Source organism: Lytechinus pictus, chromosome 16 (genome assembly GCF_037042905.1).
Source record: "Lytechinus pictus isolate F3 Inbred chromosome 16, Lp3.0, whole genome shotgun sequence".
Taxonomy (NCBI): Eukaryota; Metazoa; Echinodermata; class Echinoidea; order Temnopleuroida; family Toxopneustidae; genus Lytechinus; species Lytechinus pictus.
In genome coordinates, this window is record NC_087260.1 from 22,867,565 (window position 1) to 22,891,670 (window position 24,106).

A 24,106-nucleotide genomic window follows, 5' to 3' on the forward strand; every position below is an offset into this window, starting at 1 on the left:
CAGGGTTACCCGGCTTATTGTGGTGCTAGCACCACCATTGCGGTGCTAAGAGATGCAGTGTGAAACGAAACTGGGCTAAGGAAAAGTGGGGCTAAGCAATAGCCAATCACAGAAGTCGAAATTGCACGTTAATCACGCTCTGTATGGTAAAATCATCAGTATTCATGAGCTGTGGGATAGTCCGGGGTTAAGGCGTTAACCCTGGCTAAGCAGATAGTATGGGGTAAAGAAAGACAGTGTGAATCCAAAAAAAGATAGTATGGGGTTAAGGATGGTCCGGGGTTAAGGATAGTATGGGGTTGAAAGTATAATACACAGGTGAAATTTAAACAAACTAAAACACTTAACCCCTTCACAATATAGCAAATTATGTTGAGAGGATTTAAAGGGGGAGTGAACTGTGTGTGGTCTCTCATTGACTGTGTGTTATAAATACATAGTCTTAAAATATACATTTTTCAGACATCTTCTTATACTACAGAGAATACATTGACCTATAATTGTATTTGTACAGAGAAACTAAAATGTTTTGAGAGGAAAAGTAATTGTTTTGCTACTTGGTAACATAATTGTTGCGGGATAAATGTATCGAGTAGTTAATTAGCATGTTATCATTCAAGTGGATCTATATTACTAGACTACACTAGCATTACCGTAAGGAAACTGGCCAGGTATGAGAAGTTGAGGACTCTAGATGGCGCTTTTGGTTCATATCTGCTTTAAACATCTTGTTACTTTTTACCATAATGCTTCATGGAGTTAACATTATGATTGAATCGTGTGTCTAATATACCCTCCTTTTTATTTGTAATGATACATGAATCTTTAAACGTAAAGCAGATCTTAGGTTATTGCCTACCAATAGTTGCAATTTATCAGATAGATGAAACAAAAACCAGATTTCTTTTAAGAAAGAAAATATTATCACTCAAATGAAGAAATCGACATTGATTTCGACAAGTCAGGTGTATGATTGATTGGTTTATTGATTACGGAGAGATCGATCAGTTTCCTGATTTTGGGGTGATTGAAGATAGATAGGCTGATTGAAATGAATGTTGATTGATTAATTGATAGATAAATCAATTAAGTGAATCAATTGGTTGGTTGATTGATTAATCAGTCAGTTGATTAGTTGGTCACTTGAAAGGTTAGTTGATATATTTTACCTCCAATTCTGTTGAAATTTGTGATTTCCTTCTTCATTTAAAGCTACCTGTTGTGGTGGACTTTGCCTTAATAATTTGTTACAATAAAATAAGATACTAAATGGCAACTGGTGACAGATTTTCTAAATCGTTTTTATTTTTACATAAATTCATTTTTTACAATTGGGGAAAGAAATATTTCTATTAGTGACAAAACCAGTTTGTTCCTTTAAGTGATGATATCCATACATATTATTTGCAATACAACATTGATTTCTGTTTCTGTTGATTTCTGTTGAATATATGAAACATATCAGTAATTTGTGCATTGCACATTCTGTTCATTGTATATATTACTTTGTGTCGGATATTATCTGTTACATATAGAATTTTCCAGACTACCAGTAAATAAATATCAATTGTTTTAGTGTCCAATGTCTACCCTACCATACCATAATCATATGATTTTTTAATTATATTTTTTCTGTTACAAATTAATATATACGAAGTTGAATTATTTTAAATATTATGAAGGGGTGTGAACTCTGAAGTGTACTTTACATCATTGAGAGGGAGTGGTGGTTATATATATATATTTAATATGATTTATGAAAGTGGGTGGTATCATGACCTTGTCACCCTTAGTCTAAGAACTCCACCTTTATTCTCAATGGCGAGTACTATACGTAGGTGTATATAATGGGTAAATTATATGACTCATAAAACCCATATAGCCTAATTCTGCAAGCCTTTGCCAATATAAGTCTATTCTATGATTACACCATGTACGTTTTTAATGAGGGCAATAAGTGATGCTTTAATCAGATTTGCTATACCCATCAAGTATGAACAGAAGAATTTATTAATCATTCTGTCTTTATTTATTATGTCTGATCCATGAGACAAGACAAAAGTATTAAAGAGACAATAAGAAAAAAGTACAGACCCTTTCCCGTTCAAAAAATAAATGTTACAGTTTCAAGAACTTTTCCTGGCAAATCATTTATGTTATCAACTATTATAATCACAACTTTACCAATCTAGGTACATCCCTAAACACCAAACTTGGGAAAGGCAGAGTGCTGGCACTAGTTCTCTAGTAGACTCTCCAGTCTTAATTCACCTGCTACATAAACTGGGGGTGCCTGTATAAAGTTTCTAGTAATTAAAGAAATCTGTGGCCAAAGGCTGGTTAAGTCTACTTCCCTGTTGATCATTTTATTTTCATCATTTCTGTTCACATGACTGCAACGTCTACAAATAAACCAATCCGGCATCATGTGAGGGACACATGGATACATATCACTTCCCTGCGTGCACAAGTCCATGCGTGTGGCTAGGAGGGAACTCCCAATGTGAGTGATAGTCTTGAGCGATAACCGACAGAGTGCGTCATCGCAACGACCTCAACTTGGCTAATCAAATGCTGATTAGCCTTGGACCATCATAAATTAATGACTAACTTGACCTCAATTTCACTTCCTATGAACTGCAAAATTAATGAACTAAAAACAGCAAGAAAACCATTGGGTGGGGCTAACAACTTGTAAAACACTTTTCAAATCCTGGGAGAAAAAGTTTTAAATACATAAATAATCAACATATTGACAGACAGAAAGTAAATTTGATGGTCAAGATTCTTCTGTATTGATCTTCAAAGGGCTCTGCAGCCTAACTCGAAGAATGCACTTTACTTTAAAATAAATTCTTCTTGATTGAATTACTAATAAATTTTTAACTAATCATTAATCATAATTTGAATTATTCAGAAAGGAACAATATTTGTCATCCCTCTCACGACAGGTTGGAAAATCCTGCTGATATGATTGACTGCATGGTGAAAAAAAAATAGGAATAAGCTAAGAATGACTTGACAATACAATCTTTTCAATAAAGACACCTGAGCAGTTAATGCAATTAGTTCATTCCTCCATAATATCTATATGCCCATCTATAATTGTTAAAATTCCTTTTGTGGATTTGAAGTATCGTGCTTCACAGCATTGACAGTGTCACAGGGGTAGCAGAACATGGAAGGGGGGGCTGGGTTTCAGCCCCCACTTTTTTCCAAAACTGCACAAAAACATGAAAATGACCATCTGACCACTTTAAAAACTGTTTGTGGCCCCATGTGTGGTACTGGTAGGTTCATGCTCATTTTGGTTGAATCAGAAAGTAACATTTATTATTTCAACATTTTAATAACAGTCTAAGCTGCACTTTTCAAAGGGAATGCCCCACTCATCATGTTTTCTTGTCTGATCCTCTAATTTCAGGATAGACAAAACAATGTTGAAAGTAAGAAAGTCACTATGAAAGACGCATGGTGGGATTCCTACTCAGGATCTTTCTCCTCTAATCCTCTAATTTCAGGTTAGACAAAACAATGGTGAAAGCAAGAAAGCCACTATTAACGATGCTGGGGGGATGGGGGTCCCACTCAGCATCTTTTCCTCACTAACGCTCCCGCTCCCGTTCAGCACAGAGGTGATAGCATGAAAGTCACTATGAAAGATGCTGGGTGGGATTCCTACTATCTTTTCCTAACTAATGGTCCCATATCAGGATAGACAAAACAATGGGAAAAGTAGGAAAACCACTGAGAGTGCATGGGATTCTTGCCAACACACAAAGTACCATAAAGGTCCCTTAAATGGCTGCAGTCAAATCAATTTAAAATGCTCTAGTGCTGAAGGTGTCAATTAATCACCAAGCCTTTCTCAGTAGAGGAACAAAAGACACATTAAGACCCTTGGTTCCATTTCAAGGACAACTTTTCCTTAGATTTGCTGATTTCAAGGACAATTTTTCTCTTAAGTTGCTGCATTGACACCACCATACCAGAATCAATCAACACCTACATGACAACCTAACCATCTATTGCTCTTGGCTATTCTGGGGAGGAAGTAGCGTAAACGCACATCACCGGAAACACACGTATCCTCTTCCTCCTCATCATATATGCCTCCAGCGATGTCCGCAAGAACACTAGGTATCGCATCAGATATCACGAGAAGCATCTGATGCTGAAGAAACAAAAATCCCTAGAAATTGACTGTTAACCCTTGAGCTACTAAAGCTTAGCACAATAACCTTAGCACTGCCAAATAAGCATGAAATAAAGTAGAATGCTCACTCATGAAAATTGGCTTGGCGCAGGGGAAAAATCATAACTGATTCTCATTCATTTAAAAATCTGATAAGATTTAAAGCTCAATTATCATTTGTTGAAAATTGTTTAGGGTTAAATACACATTAAGTTCCTCTTTGTCGGCGATAAATTTTGAATAGCTCATTAAGCAAAACAACACGTTCCAGTTCATATTGTCATGAATGACTTTAATATGAACAAATTCATAGAATACACTGTATTACCCATCTCAATAAAGATAAACACATCGCCTACTGACAAAGAGCACTTCCTGTTCAAAGCATAAGGGAATGACAGAATTTAGTAGTAAAAAAAAGACTTGCTAGACCTTCAAAATTTGTATTCATGCCACTTCCCAACTGGCCAAATGATATAGAACAAAGTCAAATGTGTCAAGTCTGTCAAGAAAGGCCTCAATAAAATGAAATAGACAAATGCCTCACTCATCTCAGTAAGGTCAGTTTAAAGTGTCAATAAGAGACAAGTTTACAACAGGAGGTACTACAGAAATCAAGATTTGATTCAAAATCAAGTAACAATTAAAATCTTATGAATTTCATAAGAAATAATCCCTGGAAAAATTATATTTATGTGTAAGTGTGTGATTAGATAAATTTACTTGCATCCTCTTATAAATATCAAAATCAAAAACATTTAATCTCTCATAAATAAATGAACAAATTAGGATAAGTTTAATATATAAATGCACAGCAAAATAATTATCCTACAAATGTGTTACCATTCATTTTCTAATTATCATATGAAATTCAATGAGAATTCAAAAGACTGATAGTTCTAAAAGAAAATTTGAATAATTTCACATTCACAAAAACTAATTCTCTACAAATTTGGTGCATTATGACAAACTTTCATATACTATAGAAGTTTCAAGAAATTGTTTCTCGAATGTGAACTGGTCTTAGTGAGTAAGTGGTAATTACGTTGTCAGGGCATGCATACAAATCGACCTCAGGCTATTAGGAGCATTTGAAGACTTTTATTCTTGTGTCCTTGACTATAATTACCAAGGAATAGACAAATTACAGGTCAGATTCAAATCAAATTTGATTAGGAAAAACAACAATGTAAGCCAAGGCTCAAAGTTGCCATGATATTCAAGCAGATTCTTCAGCCAGGTGAAACATTGATTTAGCACTTTGGAACAGAAAAATTCTTGTACAATTTCTGAAGTTAAAATGAATGATAATATAGACGAGTTGAGAAAAAATAGATGCATCTAGCAGAATTCAAAACCTGACAAAAGGAAAAGATAATGCAGTATCCAAGATGAAAGATTCCATTGAAGAAAGTACTTTAGCTCTTTTTGGAGTAAAAATGTCTAAAAAGATGGACAGTTCACTCCAGGAGTTATAATGCACTCTACAATGATGAACAGTTCACTCCAAAAGGACTGGTACCTAGTCTCACGCTAAGAGGAGAGCGATTAGTGACCAGGGGCTCGTTGCAGAAAGAGTTGCGATTAAACACAAGTCAAATAATCAAACGTAAAATATTTTTCAACCAATGAAATGCACATATTACTAACTTGCGCTTAATATTTTTAGGGTCCATGTCATTTTCTCCAGCGAAAATGTCACACACTAACGGAATCACCAACTTCAACTCTTGATTTAACACTATACCCTATCCTAAACCTAACATATAACCCTATCACAACCCTAACCCTACATCTTAGACGAAATAAAGCCAGGAGCAATTGTCACCCAAGCAAATGTCACATCACCATTTTTAGTTGCATTAAAACGAAACTCTTTCAGCAATGGCACCCAGATCAGCTTTTTTAGATTTACAGATCCAAATTGAATTATTGAGCATTCCTGCCCATAAGCCAAAGTGCTCAGTAATTTGAATTCCATAGAGACTGAGATTTATCAATGGTGATAACAGATTGGAACTACAACAGAAAACATCTCAAAACAAACAAAATTGGTTAAAATATATAACTATAAATAAGAAAATGAAGAAAATTAGAACTATTAGACTTCCAGACTACCATGGGATAGTAAGCTTATTCTCAGAGTTGGTTTCCATGGTTTGGTATGTAATGCAATGAATTAAATTAGTTGAAATATGAAAACATGTTTTCATACACACTCTAAACAACATGTCATAGAACACAAGGAAACATGAAAATAGATTGTAACTGAAAAAGAAAGGTAAATATGACTGCAACAAAAATGAACTATACACAAAGAGAGGAAAATTTTAAGTGAAAACTGATTGACATATCCTTGAGGTTAATAATAACAGGAATACAAAAGTTTGCCAAACAGGACAACTTTCATAAATAAATATTGATCATAAAAAACAATCCTCAAAGGAAAATTATGTCCAGCTTTAATGAATGAAGAGCATGAAAGGTGAAGTGCATGCCATTCATTGTCTTTTCCTGTCAATGCAACTTTGTGAGTCTGTCATTCTGTATAAGAGAGATAGTTCATTTCATTTTTAAAAGTAAAACGAGTAAAGTAATATACAGAAGAATTTACTTATAATTTGATGAAAGTTAACCTAGGACCAGATTTCATGAAGGGATACGACTGATTGTAGCATAGTAGTAAATGTAAGTGTATGATAGACTTTGTACAAAAAGTAACACTCAATATGTACCGTAAATATTGCATCTCTTAGCTTTAAGATTATAATAGAGAGGGGGAAAGAAGGGGTATGAAAGGTGTGGAGTTAAAAAAAAAGGAAGAAAGAGAGAGAGAAGAAATTGGGCAGAAAATTGAATCAACAAACTAGCATAATAGGTAGATACATCTAATCATTGAAGTAAATATAGAGACAAAAATATTGTAATGAGGACAGAAGACAAAAAAGGATTAAAGGATACTTTCTATGGGCATTATCATGCACCAAAAACTTATAATAAAGAAACTATATATCAACCCTAACCAATCAAATCAATAGTCCAAAATGAACCAAAGTACAAATCAGTTTCAACAATTGTTTTTTCTTTCTTGGACAAAAATGACGACGGATAATTGCTTGAAGAAAGACATATCAAACACACATTATTCTGCATAATGAAAAATTTTCAAGTAAAACTGGGCCTCATTTAAATGTCTATCACTAAAAATTGGGGCATGATCCGCCACCCACAGCATATTTCAAGTTAAGGATATACTACTAAGTAACATACCCTCTTAGAGAAAAAGCTTGATTCTGCGCAGTGGAAAGCAACATTGATGCTTGCAAAAGGTGATTTCGAAGAAGACGACGATGTGGAGGACGCTGCTGGTGGCGGAACCTGCTGAGTCGGTGGAGGGGCCGGGTCTTGAGAAGGCAGGGGTGGAGGGAAGCCCCCTCGAGGGGCAACGGGAGGGGGAGGTTGGGGGTAATGTTGTTGCTGATGCTGGTACTGTTGATGTTGGTACTGTTGATGATGGTGGTTTGGGTTTAAGGGATGTTGATGGGGGTAAGAGCCATGAGGATCATAACCCATATGTGGCGGTTGGGGGTAAGTGGGGTTCCCTGGTACCCCAGGATTCGGAGAGTGAGGGGCATGGTAGAAGTGACTGTGAGGTGAAGAGGACAAGGAAGGGGGTGGAGCACCGCAGAATGGCCCATATCCAAATGGCTGACTGAAACCAGGGTATTGGTGACTTGGATAGGGGCGTACATGGTAGTCCTGGTGAAACATCGGTGGAGGTAAGTGCCCAGGGGGGCAACTATGCGCCCCTGAAGGACCCGGTATAGCTGAGCAGTACATTTTTATCAAAGAATAACAAAAGTGAAGAATTCCACAATAAGTTTTCCAAACAGCAAAACCTCAGAAGTGAACTTTTACTTTCTGTAAAATGTCAGGTATTGAAATTATGTTGACTTAAGTTTTTAGAAGACTGTCAATAACTTGTTTAAATCACTTAAGATAACAAATCCAAGTCTGAGAGATGTTTAACATGTCTTAAACTTAAATGCCAATAAACGATCATCTACTTTTGATGTGAACGTAGCACAGTTATTTTTCATCCTTGTAACACAGATCTCCAGACTTGTCATTCAAAATTGGAAAATATATGTCAGAGTTTAAATGCAATTTCTCTGTCAAGTTCTGCTGTTTGGAGTCCTTCCACACTTGTTGATTTTCCTTCCAATAATCATTCCACTATAACCATCCAATTGCTACCATCTTGGAGATCAAGTCCATCACAAGATGAAGATTTACTAAAAATGCTGCTTTGAAGAAGACTTATTTTTACTTTTATCATGTATATCATAAAAGATTATGTCTTATATCCATTTTTACTTGACCCACTTGTCTTCTTCCATATTGTGTTGCTCCTTTCTAAATCAAGGTTGGAAAAGTTACAAAAAAGTAGAGAAAAGATAATTTCATAAAGGTTGTTGTACAAAGCCTTTCTGGTGTCTTCTCAGTGATGCTCAGTTTACTGATGAAGTTTGACTCTTAATTTCCAGACGTCCCCATCAGCTGTTAACATGCCCCGAGTCTTCTTTTTTTCATGAAAGAACGTAAAAAATGTCACGTTTGATGGCAGCCAGCGAACCACTGATAACAACTCTACTCCAGAGAAATCAGAGCCTCGTGCCTCTGAGATGAGCCGGCAGCTGTGTCGCTGCCGCAAGCTCTCCGCCGAGCTTGATGAACGAAGGTCCAACGAAAGATATCCTTCACCCAATATTACCTCAGCTGCAGCAAGTGTACATCACTGCTTACCAGCGTGACACCCCCGTTATATGCTTCACCCCACAAAGCAGTGACTGGGCAGTCACACAGCCCAGGACGTTGGATATCCTTATCGGTTAAGCGCAGCGGACGCATGAAGAAAACAAGATTGCACGGTAGCGCGATAGCAAGACACGGAGAGACAGAAGGTGAAGTCTCCCTCTCACCGGACTTGCTTAAATCAAGTTTTATTAGTTCAACGCTAGCTCTGACTCTGATTTGCGAGTCTTCCTGAGCTGTACAGCGAGTAGGGGGGTAAATGCTTTGGGGAATAAGAAGGAGAGGAAGTCCCCCTTTGGGTAACAAATTTAACCGCGGTGTTGCGTTACATCTCCACATCCCCACGTCAATAACCTGCACCTCTTCTTGTCTACTCTCACTACAAGACAAATCCACGGGGGAAGTTAGGAATGTACAGGTGAGCTATGGCAAGGGATTATGGGAGGATATCAGGGTAATTCTCCCTCCCAGTGGTGTGTTTTTCCGCCGTCGAGTTTTGACCTTTCAGCGGCAGGAAAAGAGACTCTTTAAACAAAACAAGATGGGGGTCCTTGGTAAACCTTGCGCAAACATGAATTCAGTTATTATGGAGGAAGATGATGATTAGAATTGCTATTTTGTTGATCCTGGTCGATAATTAATAGCCCTAACCCAAGAGGAAAGGGCGTGTTTTGGATATGATCTCTTGCTCCTTCTTCTATTTCAAACATCTGACGATGAAGAAGCACAGATCAAAATGATCACTAATTTAATCTCAGAAATGTGTTTCCATTTGTATTTCAGAAATGTTGCATCACTCAGCAATTCAGATAACTGGAAGAATTAGGATGAGTCGGGTTCAGTCTCAGAGGATAGCAGTTACATGTGTTGCATATTCACTCCTTAATGAAAACCTGAAGAAAATTATGCCCACCTTGCGAACAGTATTTACAGCAAACGAGAACAACCTGCTTCACAGATTAAAGCAATGCCATCCAGACACCAAGTGTTTACAAGTGAGGAATAACAGAACTTTGATGGGATGCACTAATAGAATGGGAATAATTAATAACTACTACATAAACATATAACTATAATGCCAGTTGTTCCAATATAAGCAACTAAATAATCTACTGCTGTACATCCTATTCAAATGACAACTAGCAATGAACATGGTTTCCTAATAAAAAAAGAAAACAGTGGAATGTAGACATGGAGACTGTATTACAAATTAAATACAAATTAAAAACAAATTGCAAGTAATGCTTACATGTAACTTAGCTACATACAATTTCTTCCTTATACAGCCATAATCAAATCATATAATCACTCATCAAACTTGATTGTCTTTCACGTCTATATTTAAGCGAGCCTTGGTAATAGCTGAAATTACTTGATCTTATCCATGGGCCGAGGGATTAAAACATGACGTGGGTTACGGTCTGCTCCTAATCTCTCCTTGACTCTCGTCCGATCAAAGGGTCACTGGTCAACACAAATTGGCAACTCTGGGGTGTGTTTCATGAAACAAATAGTCAGTGGTTTCACTGACTAATTTGCTCTGAGCCAATCACATGCAAGGAATTTGATAGCTTAGAAGGAAAGTCAGTGAAAATCACTTATATTGTGAAATGAGCCCAAGATATTGAAGACAATAAAGAATTTAAAAATAGGGAATAAAAATATAAATAAATTAAATATAGTAATAATAATAATGCATAGGAATTATAAAGAGCCTTTTTTTAATTTTGATTGACTGGTCAAGGTGCTTAGAAAACAGCAAGAAAGATATGGCTTGTTTATGGCTACAAGCATTTCTAAAGAGTGTTAGCTTTGCAAAAGTAAAAATACTATCATTGTATCATCCATAATAAGAATGGCAAAACAAACAAGTTCAATTTACTTCTAAATACTCATAAGGAAAGGATTGGAAGTTTGCCACAAAATAAAGAAGACTTTTAAAAGCTAAACCAATATTTTTCAAACAGGATTTATGTGTGACTCCATGACTAGTGACAGGAAATCCATATTCTCCTTAAGTAGAAAAATAGATATCTATCGACCATTGAGAAAGATTTATATCTACCTACTACTAGGTACCATGATGAAGATTAAATAGTGTACTTGTCAAAACACATTTCATCAATTCTTTCAAGGAAGAAAGAAGATCTCAGGAAGATGAAACATGAAAATAAATTGGACAAAATTGCGAGTGTGAAAGCATGGCGGCAACCAGCTTGCAAGTCTCTTTAGATAGGAAGATGGAGGAAAAAGATTTTGAGATAAAATCAAAGATATTCACGAGAATGACAGACAACTTCTTGAATTACTAAGACAGAATCCTTGAGTTTGGAATTAGAGAGAGAGAGAGAGAGCAATGGGATGAATCATATAAATTGATAGACATAATAAGGGAAGAAGTATAATGTTTATAATACTAAATAAGAAATAAAACAAAACAAATATACTCTAAACAGGGGTGTGAGTGGCCACAAATAAAAAGATCTGAAAAAAGCTGAAGAGTGTTGAAAAAGTCTGAAATAGAAAGAGCTCTCATACTTTTTGTACAGAGGAAAGCCAAAAATAAGCTGGAATTAAGCTGAAATCCAAAAAAAAAAAATCTGAAATCAGATAAAAATCTGAACTCTCACACCCCTGTCTAAACCAAGGGTCGATTCAGGATTTGATAGAAAAGATGGAACAGATATCCTTTAAAATGTTTACGATCTGAAATTAACAACAGTAATTCCTGAGGGTCCATTTCAATTCAACATATTTATTAATCTTATACAAATCAAATCATGTTTCTGGCAATATCAAAATCTTCTGTCTCCCTGTGATAGACGGATGGCAATAAAAAAGTACTTGTCATTCATCATAAATGCTACAGATCTGAACTGTTCACCTCCAAGATAGGAAGACTGAACTTGAATTTGACAAGAAAAATACACTTGATTAGATCAATTGAAACAATTTGACTGCTAAAAATATTGTCTGGAAGCAGCAAATAGGATCAGATTGAGTACTTCGAGATGGGATCAAAGCGGGTGCATGACACACCGACATTATCGAGACATACCCTCGCTAGCGCATGAGTGGTATTTTTATAATGAGTGCTGTTGCCATGACGACTAATAGTTATTGTCTACAGTGAGTCATAGCAAGACATGAGTTAAGAATTAAGGGTGTAAACCACATCCTATATTCTGTGCCTTAATTACTATGTGTAAGCTACTTAGTACTGATTACATGCAGACTGAAACACTCCCTAACACATATCTCTATCTATTAAAGCGTCCACACAAAGCAGTCAAAATATAATCATATCTATTTAAAGGAGAAGTCCACCCTGACCACAAAACTGGTTCTGGTATAAGCAAAGCAATTAAATAAACATTGCATTAAAAGTTTGACAAAGGTTAATAATAAGAAAAAAAGATATATTTTTTCCTCCTTTTTGGACATGACATGTGAGCTGCTATACTCTTTGTATGTAGTGTACTAAAGATTCTAGAAAATTTCAATATTGTGGTTGGTAATGAAGAGAAAGTGTATTGAATAATATCCACGATTAAATATCTGATGCACAGGTAGAGTAATCTTATATATTTCTGGAAAAACGTTAATGACATTTAGAATACACATTTGTTGACACTGATTAATGCCATTTATTGTAACAAATGTAATGAACTAAGGTTTATTCCATTTCTGATCAAGAGGGGTTGATCAATGATAGAATGAATGTTTACTTGATCTTATCATAGACCTAGTGATTGAGAGTTAATGGCTACAAAGTGGGAGTCAAAGTATGGAGAAATGCTTTACATTGTTTGTCATAGTGTGAAGCTGTGAGTATAATACAATTTCAAATGATAGGCTACTTATGGATGGAAAATGAGAATGGAACAAACACAATACTTATGAAACCTATTGTGTGTTGGGTTGGAAGAAAAAATGTGTATCAATTTCAACAGTAAATATCATAAGCAAAAACACATAAGCAAGGAACAATAATTTGAGGGAACCAGTATCAATTGTTTTGGGGGAAAAGTAAAATTGTTTTGTGGTATCAGTAAGCATCCATATTTACCCTTTTAAGTATTACTGTATTCATTTTTTTCCATTCTGTTTAAATGTCTTCATATTACCACTGAATTTGACACCACTTTTTCCATTTTACTATCTTCATACCCTTAATGCACTATCTATCTAACTCATTGTAACATAATGCTTTATAATACACATTGTCTTTTAAATTACAGAGAGAGACAAACCACAAAAGAACACCACTTACACTTAATGATGTATCCATACGTAGGCCGATGTGTGTGTAAGGTGATAATAAATCCTTCATGCAAAACATTGGACTTCCAATGCAACAGAAACAACTTTCAATCCGCACCTCGATGACAATCCGTGCAGAATATAACCCTTAGAAATATTGAATATCTATTAAAATTATTGGACTTCAGATGCAATAGAATAAATTTCCTTCCACAACATCATGGCATCAACGTAGCTCCTCAAAGGCTTATGAATATTCCAGTAGGAATCATGTCTACTTATGGCACATATTGAAAGCAGAATAGAGGACAATTGATTTATGTCACCAGCCGCTGATTAAAAATGCAAGAAATATTAGAGTCCATTCATGGGTTTGTGTTCCTTCAGCTTCCAAATGTGTATAATATAATTCAGCCAAGAAACATTACCAGTAGGATATTACTGTGAGACAGGTAGATAGAAGAGAGAGTAGGAGCAGACGACCCGCACGCTTGTCTCATTGATTGACTCAAGCAATGAACTTTTCAATCAGATGTACTGGTAGGCCCATGGAAGGATGGACCAAAAATGTACTTTCCAGGAACAAACAATAGATTCAGCAGGTGGGACTGTGGGGTAGAATCACCAGAAAGTTCAATACCATCTGCGGATGTATGAAAATCCAATGATGGAATTAGAATCTGCCCCTTTTAATGGCATTATTTTGATCATTGTGGGGGAGAGATGGGAAAAAATAGTGGTTATCAACAAAGGAAGTTGTCTTCCCAAGGTCCAGGCGGAAATAATATCAAGGAAATTGTAGGAGCCTGGATACGAATGAGGGGCATATCCGTCGGATTAAATTCGAGGAGTGAAATAGGGCACAGAAAGTACGGCATTGGAGAATTAAGAGAGTTAAGTAGAAGATACATCACTTCTCAATTCATATTTGGCTGATGTTTATTGAATTCCTATTAGAAAGATCAGTGTCCCATGGAGTGATCATAGTGCGTTCACAATGTGCTCATAGTATTCACAGTGTGTCCACAGTGCATTCACAGTTTGCTCATGGTGTGTTCAGTCTATCCACAGTGGGTAAATCATCTTAACACTGTTAAAATTGAGCATGTCAATATGTTTACACATAGCCCACAATGTGAACACACTATGAACATTCACTGTAGAGGCCGTGTCCACAGTGTAAAATTATATTGTTAAATTTGAGCATTTTAATAATGTGAATCACATATTCATGTAGTCCACTATGCTAACACACTGTAAACATCTACACTGTATAGAAGTGTCCACATTGTGGAATTATCTTTATATTAATTGAATTTGATCATGTTTACAGTTTCACAGCTCCTTATAGTCTAATGTGAACACAGTGTGTTCTTTCCAGCAGGGATATTACAACACATAATTATTATATGGATAAAACAAGTGAGAAATCTGGTGTATGGGTTCGGTAGACCATGGACCAGGGGTAGTCTGTAGAGGGGTGCATTCTATTACCCCTTTCTGAATCCTTAAGAGTAACCGGTTTTGATTGAGGGGTTGATGACTTTAATGAGAAAACCAGACAGGTTAAGGGTCATTTATGCAGAGCAACAATAGGAAATATCAAGACCAGGATATGTTTCATATGCATGTAAGTAAAAGGGGACACTTTTTCACAACTGTATATATATATATATATATAGCCACATATTATTCATGATGGCTTTTATCATAGTCCTGTGTAGAAATGGAATTAACATTTAAAATAAACCAGACGCTAGTCAATAGTTGGTTCATTTACTTTTCAGAGAAGATGACAAGGCTGGTTACACGATGCACTATAAAACATTCTACACAAATAGAAATAAAGTTAGATGGTAGAGATAATAACATAATAGCTAGTCTATTCATGTACCACCAAGGCAGAAAATACTTATGTTTTTTTGGCAGCATATTACCTTCTACTGCAAAGCAATGATTAACACATATATTCAACTACCAGTACTTCTGTTATGAATTACAAATATAGCAGTCAGCTGAGCTCAGATACAAACCTGATAACACCAGATAGTGAACTCTGAGGACCATTTGCCTTGATGAATCTAATTTCTCCCTAATCATATCCATTTGGTTCGTAACCACGCAAACATCTGACTTGGCACCAGCTCATGCAGTTTGGGGTCTGGTGAAAGGAAACCTGGTTTATTTTGAGTTACTCAATTTCAAAACATGTTGACGTGACAGATCAATAATCAAGTGGTACATTTATCCCTCCAGTCAAAGAATATCTAAGAACTGCATATATCCGCAAGAAAGCAATCAAAGACTGTCACAACAATGTCAATGACCTTTTGCATACTGTTTATTTTAATTTGTTTTTAATACATTGATCTCCTTAAGTATTTGCACACTCAATTCATTCTGAAGGGATAGTAATGACCACTGTTATTTTGTTATTCTCTTTGAAGTTTGCTTTCGTTGTTTCACCATTAATACTGATAGTTATTTTGTATATGTTACTGAATAATTAAAAATATCAGTAAGATTTGCTGGTACAAAAAGGTAGAAGAAACTATCACTATTACTATTTTTTAAGTTTGATTGTATGAATGCGCAATAGGTAACATTCGCATGATGATCTAAGAATGCGTAAATGATACCAGGTTACTGCATTATAACACAATTATGAGCAGCTGAATACCATAAGAGACAAAGACAAAGAGACAAAAAAGGGAACTGAAATTTTCCAGAATCTAATTCTAACTACACATCCATTGACCACATTCTTGGAAAAAGATATGTAATCTATTCTAGTAGAATTACTGGCCATTGATGATAAGTCCATACAAAGTTTATTATAAAGTTTATAAAATAATAATGAAATCACAGCCATCAACTTTCTCCATTCTCTGCTAGGCATGTCGTGTATCCTTCTATCTAGCAGGATTATTCTTTTTTTCTATGCAGTCACTATTCTTGTTTACCTTTTTAAAACTTCAGCTAGATTACATTGGTGTGACTTAATTAACTCTTTTTATCCCCTCATTCAGTCTCCATACTGGGCACGTACAAAATGGATTTTCACTTCTGCAGCCATTTCAAAATGGTGTCACATACAAATTGCCAACTGTTCTAGGTGTGAAGACTTTTGCACTGTCTATTAGAAATATAAAATGGTTTTGACACTCCTATTTGGAACATGAATTGGATTACTCTAGAAAGTGTGATATAAATATATTCCAATGTGGGATTGTCCTAATTAATTGTAATTTTATGTTGTCTATCATTTGTATCTAGTTCCATCCTTCAGCTCTTCCATCTTTTAATAGACTTTGGTGCTTTTCAACATTTCGAAACAAGTAAAAAAAATTATAATGGTCTATCTGTAAACTAACCATACCAATGCATTCTATTTGCTCCCAGCTATGTGCCATATATCTTTGTTAGCTTTCTTTCCTATGTTGTTATCATGAAAAGGGAGGAAATGGTTGGCTTATGGCAGTGAAAGCAAAAGAAATCAATGCATGTTTTAGTGATAACAAATGTGAAAATCAGAGAATGATGAAATGTGTGCATGTGTGTGGGGGGGGGGCAGGGGGTAGATAGAATAGGGGATTGTGTGGTAAAGAGTTGTGTCTGGGGCAAAATTGTGTGTGGGGAGGGGGTTAAGGAATAAGATGAGAGCTAGAGTGGGAGAGAAAGTAGGATGAGAGCTGGTAAAGAGAAGGGTCTGTGTGAGAGAGTGTGTGTGTGGGATGGCTTTGGGCGTGAGAATGAGAGATTCTCTGGTCGAGATGGAGGGAAGGTTATAGACTAAGGAATAGCTAGTTGAGGGTTGAAATGGGAGTGGGATAGGAGCTCATTAAAAAAATATTGTATAAGTAGGTGTGGGTGTGTGATAACATGAGCAAAAAAGTAAAATGTGAGGTAGAAAGGTGGGAGTCTGGGGGCAGGAAGGGGTTGACTGAGGAATAGAAGTGTGAGAGTGAACACATTAGTGGAATGGGACTGGGTTAAATAATATTAATGTGTGGGTGGGTGGGTGTGGGTGAGGGTGTGGGATGGCTGGAGGAATGAGCCTTGAAACTCAAATGGTATAGAGGTAGGAGAGGGTGTAGGCTGAGAAGTGAATGTGGGAGTAAGATTGGAGTGGGTTTAGTAAAATTGGTGAGAGAATTGGGAGGGAGATATGAGTGTGGGATTGGGTGTGGGTGTGAGTGTGGAGGTGGGATTGGGATTGGGATTGGGTTGAAATGGAATTAGAATAGCGTTACTTAAGAAGAAAAACTAGAGATAAATGGGATGGGAGTGAGATAACACAAAGTGGTGTGAACTTTGAGTATGGAAAGGGTGTTAGCACGGATCGTACACATGTGGGTTACTGAGGAAGGTAAAAGCAGAGATGGGAGAAGGAAATGTACTAGAGTGTTGATGTGGGAGTGAGATTGGGTCGTTTGAGGAAGGGAATATGAAAAGAGGCAGGAATACAGAGAGTAGGAGCATGTGCATGAATACTAGCTCATCTGTGTATGAGTAATCATGAGAATGGGAAAGAGAATATGAGTAGGAATGGGTATAAGAGTGCAAACAGAAATGTTAAGATTGGGAATATAAAATGCAAGGATTATTAAAAGGGTGATGATGTAAGTGTGGGCGCATTCGATGAAGGATCAGTGAATGTATGGGATGTGTGTGCAAAGTAATACTTTAAAACGTAGAAGGATTGCGGACGAATGAAGAAGGTGAAAATGAAAATTCTGGAAATACAAAAATCATGAAATTCAGGAGAGAAGCAGGTATAGGGAAATCAGATATTAATGTCCTCTACGGCCACCTACAATCTCCACCATCTTGTCTAAAACAAGGTCTGTTGAAGATTTTAAAGCACTTTTGGATGCAAAACAAAGCCTTCAAAGTTATTTCTAGACATATATCCTTCTAGCTTTAAACCTCCATTACCAAAACTACCTATTCATTTGATGAATCAAAGAAACTGGAGGTTGTTGCTGTTTGTTGAGAGCAAGAAAGACTGCAGTATATTAAAAGCCTCACTTATACCAAAGGTCTTCCGACGATATCTTCAGCAACATGAGACAGTTTTAGGCCCTTACACCCAATACTAAAATCATATTGGCATTGAGCCATCACAAGCATTCTGGAGGCAATTAAGTGATAACCACACACTCCATGAGCAACCGATAATGTACAAAATATTGCCTAAGAAGTCTAAGACATGTTATTGCATCATTAGTACACATTGAAACCCCTGAAAGGTCAGTCTCAATCTGTCACACAATCAAGCATGTCTGGGACTAAAGGCAATTTGAGATTAAATTAAGTCGGTTATTTACAGCAAATCTGCTTTGCAAAATTTTCTTTACGTATGAAACCAAGCATTCAATTACACCTCTTTCAATTTATGAATTTATACAACAGCCATATGAACTCATATTTAAGTCATTGACTACCACAATCTAGAATTTCCAATTGTTTTGTACCACCTGGTAAAAGTTGGTAATGGGTCATTTGTCTTGATCCAAAATATTAATTAGGGAGAGGACCCAGACTTTCTTCAAATGCATAGAACTTTGGCTGTAAGAGGTTTTCATATACTAACAGAAGCAACGATCAGGCCTGCCTACACTTAGACATCTTAAAATTTAATCTCATTAACACATTACCTACCGGAAACAAGTGGTCCCTGCACAAGTCTATAGAAATGATGGAATTCAGTCATCAATGGGTATATCAAACAAATGAAAAATGTTTTGTTGAAATGATTACCTGAGAGAATCTGAAAGCCCCCACAGTAGCCATTTGTCCCGAATGGATCCTTAGCGTACATCCAAAGAATTAGTCCTAGCTATCAAGGAACCGATTACACAACACTCATAACATGAAGCACCAATACAAGAAACCAAACATGTGCAGTCTGTACCATCAGAGCGCAACCAAAGCTGTTAAAGAGCTACAGTCATGCCCAATCCCGCAAGCAGCGGGGAATAAATTGCATATTTCCCGCCGGCAGGAAGCATACTGTCTGACGTATCTAAGAGAGAAACAGAGCAAGGTGCGAGGACGACGGGCCGAGATCGTGCAACTGATTCACCGACGAGGTTTATTATGAAGCGGTGATGACAATGAGGGATTAAGAGATTTTGGGGTTGTCAGCTCAGATCAGCTTTCTGGATGCAGAAAGACTGGTCTACCTGCTCTCAATCTCTCTCCCTCTCTCCGAAGGTTCTTTGACCAAAGTATAGGTGTCCCGAAGACACAAAGAGGCTCCATATTTCTTAGCAATTAAGAACCAATTTCGCTCATTTACCTCTCTTGTCATTCTGTAATTAGAGCTTGTCAGGTAATTTACGAGGCTAAATTTGAGCGATCCCACAATATGGAAGGATTATTCCGTTTGGTCCCTCTGATAAACACTCCCAGGCTTTCATTTTGTATCCATGCATCCAGTTATATAGAACTGACATAGGAAAGACTGAATCACTTAGGTCTGCTAATGTCAAGGTGACATGCTAAAATTATTCATACTAAATTCATTCACTGACGTTATCATTATTTTTCAAAGTAATCAGATGAAAATTTACTGACATAGGTAGGTATAAAAAAAATTCAGGGTAAAGTGATCTGAAATTTTTGAAAATACAAGTCAAGAAAGCAATAGATAATTCATGAAAAAAATCATAAATACTTAGCTCTCATTTCATTTCAGTTGGGATTCTTAATATTAAAAATCTAAATTCCCTTTGGAATCAGAATTGGAAAAAAAACTGGCATGATGTCTCAATATGTTACGTACATGTAGGTACTCCTATAATAAAGCTATTTAACCAAACAAAGGGTTAAATAGATAATTATCGAATATAAATCAAACCAATTTATAGATCTCATATAATCACAAGAAATTGTAGAATGTTTCGTGAAGTGAACTTACATCATTTATAATGTAAGATACAATAAAATTCCTAAATTTAGGTCAATAATCTCTAGTTTTAAATCAATTGTCTGTTGCTCAATTTAGGGCAAGCAATATCCAACATGAAAGAAGTTCAAGCCAAAATAAAAATGTTGGATAAGATGTCTGAGTATCTGGAAAACAATGGAACAAGTACCTTCTAGATTACCACTCACCACACCCGGGTGAAGACAGACAGAATCAATGTCTTTCCTAAGAATGTAATCAACCTGGATGTGTTTCACAAACATCTAAGACTGACTAAAAATTTCACTTAAAATTCCAATGTAGTGGTACATAAAGCATCACTGCATGAATTGGTCAGATTGCATGGCATGCATGGGACGTGTGCTACCGCATCTTTTAATTATTGAAATTACATGTTAAATATCATTTGTATGTTAGCACCTTCAGACTTAATTCTTTGTGAAACACCCCTTCTGATCCCACAACAAACCGCTGATAATTGGCCACCTTATGCAATAATCTGCCATTTTCCACTGACAGATTGATTATTTAAGGACGTTCCACAGTTATGTTTGTGCGCATTATGATCTGCGCATAGTTTACACTCTGCGCGCTGACGTCACAATGGATGAACAGGTGATTAATTAGCTGCGGGTATATGCTGATTTTTATCATCTTCTGCACTTTAACTGCAGATCCGATGCGTTATTTCATGAAGCTAAAAAATTGAATTATTCCATGGACCATTCAAAAAAAGATTATCTACAATTTCAAAATACTTTACTTTGCAGTGCTGCCAAGAATCACGAATATTACCCCGAGTTTGAATAAATGGTAGAGTGGTTTTGATTTTTTCTTCACATAGATACAAAGCATTCGGCGCATTTTTGGTGTTTTAAAAGCACATTTGCTCTAATAAAAATACTGATAGTTTAAAAACAAGCACATGAAACCCTATTTTTTTATGTTTGTTCCTCTTAGGTATACCTTCCTCTACAACTCTACAAATTTTGGTGAAAATGACATGGATTTTGAATAAAGTGCAGCATTTATTGTACTTTTGTAGTTTGTTACTGAAATTTCACATTTTTTAGATTGGGATTTTGTTATCTTTTACGCCATTTTTAAGAACTGACAGTGCTGTTAAACTTAAAATTGCAAACAAATAGCACTATAAATATATTCTCCATTCTAACGATACAATTATTAACTCTCTTGCGAAATTTGATGACTTTTTCATGTATTTTGACTGAGTAATAGCGGTTTAAACTCATTGTAGTAATCTTGGGCGGTCTAAAAATGCCAAATTCTTTTGAATGCACAATTCTTAAGAACATCAATTTGGGTGAACTTTGAAGTTCTATAGCAAAAAATCAAGCACATGGACCTATGTTAATTTTTGCATATTTCGAATATTAAGGTTCTAAAGTATTTATGTGCAAAGTTTGGTGAAAATGACATGGATTTCACTTTAACTGTGGAACGTCCTTAAAAAATAGGAAAAATAAATATCAAATATTCTGAACCTTTGAACCAACCCACCAACCATACTACAATGCAAGTAAAATCTGCGTTAAAAGTAGGGTAAGCTAAAATAAGAGGCAACCATAATCTAATTAGGAAGATCCAGGACCTGGAGACATGAAAACCACAAACCAAAGAATGTTGACTAATTTGCGCTATGTTCGTTTACCAGTAGTTCAGGTGCACATAAGTAACGTCAGCAGCTTACCACTTCATGACGTGCAGAGCAAAGATATATATTTATATGAGTAGAGAGGCATACTCGCTGGAACAGGGGAAATATATTGTGGCACAACAAAAATTAGGTAAACAGAATGCATACAGGGGACTGTGGAACATATTTGAAAGTGAGAGGGGTGCTAGCAGAAAGTGGGAGGCTGAGCATTTATGAAATCACAATATGATGGCAATTTTCATGTTTTTTGTATATGCTGAAAACGTGGGGTGGGGACCGTAGCCAACCCCCTCCTCCATGTTCCGAGACCCCGGTATATGATATATGAATAATAGCAGAATCAAAAATAAGAATATGAATATTGTGCCTTTATTGTCATGAAGAAAATTACAGATTTTGTATTGTGTTTTTCCAAATCTAATCTGGATTTAAATTTGCACATCAATTTAACATGTTGACTGAATTCTGGAGTGCCCATTAGCAATGTACATGTACGTGGACCATCCGGTTCCAGGAAGCAACAGGTTAACAGATGCAACATCATAGTAATTTCTCAGTGATTACATATTTGATTAGTGATTACATTCAGTGTTATTGGTCAGGTACAATGAAAATGATGTCAATTATATAAATAATAACATTTTGAGGGGGTATACACAACAAGTGCCAACACAACAGTGGTTAGATACAAGAGGAACTTCACTGTGAATGATGGGTTAAAGGGTTTTGGTGACGACTTACTTCCTCCTTTTCTTCTTCTTCTTCTATTTCTTTTTCTTCTTCTTCCTCTTGTTTAACACCATCATCAGGGCAACCTTCTTCACACTTGTTAAGGGTCTTATCAAATCAAAATATAAATAAAACAACACATGCAAACTTAGCCTACTGCAATCAATGTCAGTACATCGGGCAATTAGAACATAAATGAGGGAAAATATCAATTAAAAAATAAAGAACCACAAAAAATGAAATTCGTACAAATCATATAGGGTAAGTAAGCGAACATAACAGATTTTGAAGACCAATTATCCTACTCATTTCTGAGGACACATAACTTTTTATAGGTCAAATCCTTTGTGACCACAGAAATCTATTCTACTTGACAGAAATTTGACTGAAACGTAATTATCCAATTTTTTTCATAATTTGGTCTAAAAACTGCTTTGACTTGGGTAAATATTTGACTTATGGAAGGTTGACTTATGCATGTATACCTGTAATTACAAATTTTGCAAAAGATGTCTTGGGTGCAGCAGCCCGCTTCCCCTGGTTTCTATTATCCCAATGAGAAATTGATTTAAAAAGCTCACACTGACTCCTGCACTTAGTTACTAGAGCCTGCCTTCTATCGTCAAGAAGTAATTAGATGGTAAAAGCACTTTATTTGCCATGCCATCGAAATTCATAAATGAACCAAGCAATGCAATTGCAAGCATATAACTGAATACCAAGCAAATAACTAAGATCATAAATAAATTTCAGAATCATGAATATTGATATTTTGATTTAAAGAATAGATGAATTATTTGAAGAAAAAAACCTTTATAGAGCAAGCAGAATTAAAAAAAAAATCTTCAAAAGAATGCCAGAAATTTTAAAAAACTTACAAGAAATAAAACTTAAAGTTTATAGGCACAGGAAATAGATCACAGCTACACCACTGGCCATATAAGAATCTTGAATGTTAAAATTTCCAATAAAAAATGAAATAAAATAACATCTTGGAAAAGCACATTTTTTTAAATTCAAATATTCAAAGAATGCCAGAGGCTTGACAAACTTGCAAGAAATTTAAATTCAAGAGCAAAGATTTGAGATGAATAAGACAATCTAAATGTTGCCTGCTGCAGGAGTATCGATGATATAGGCTATAACAAAGTTATGGTACATGCATTATATGTTTACTTTGCGGAAATCAACAAAACATGAATGTTAAAACACTAACCTGTATCAATGTCTCCCCCTTGAGTTGGATGTCGGAGAGGAAACTAGCGATGTACTTTCTCTGGCTCTCGACGATCTCCCATTGGTGCTTCATCTGTCTCCGAACAAGGAACCCACGGATCACTGACAGAGAGAAAAAAACAATGGAACATTTCAAGTAAGGTATTAAACATCCATGCATGTCAGTTGTGGTAGATCTCAAAGTGAGTTCGAACAGAATTCAATAAACGATCCATCCAAGTATTTTGTATGCATAATTAAACCATACAGTATATGC

General features: G+C 35.9%; 1 protein-coding gene across 3 annotated transcripts in view; it reads right to left on the reverse strand.

Annotated features, from left to right (window-relative positions):
* LOC129279353 (uncharacterized) overlaps positions 1–24,106 on the reverse strand; it is a 48,250-nt gene that overhangs the window by 19,447 nt on the left and 4,697 nt on the right. Inside the window, exons 2-3 of one of the 3 annotated variants that reach the window (XM_064111544.1) lie at positions 23,831–23,952; positions 22,627–22,722 (exon numbers count right to left, since the gene is read on the reverse strand). In XM_064111544.1, coding sequence (XP_063967614.1) covers positions 22,627–22,722; positions 23,831–23,952 — 218 coding nt within the window. Of the gene's footprint in view, positions 1–7,465; positions 9,044–13,283; positions 13,991–22,626; positions 22,723–23,830; positions 23,953–24,106 lie in introns of those variants that run through there. The other 2 variants (XM_064111545.1, XM_054915444.2) reach the window with 2 other exon arrangements.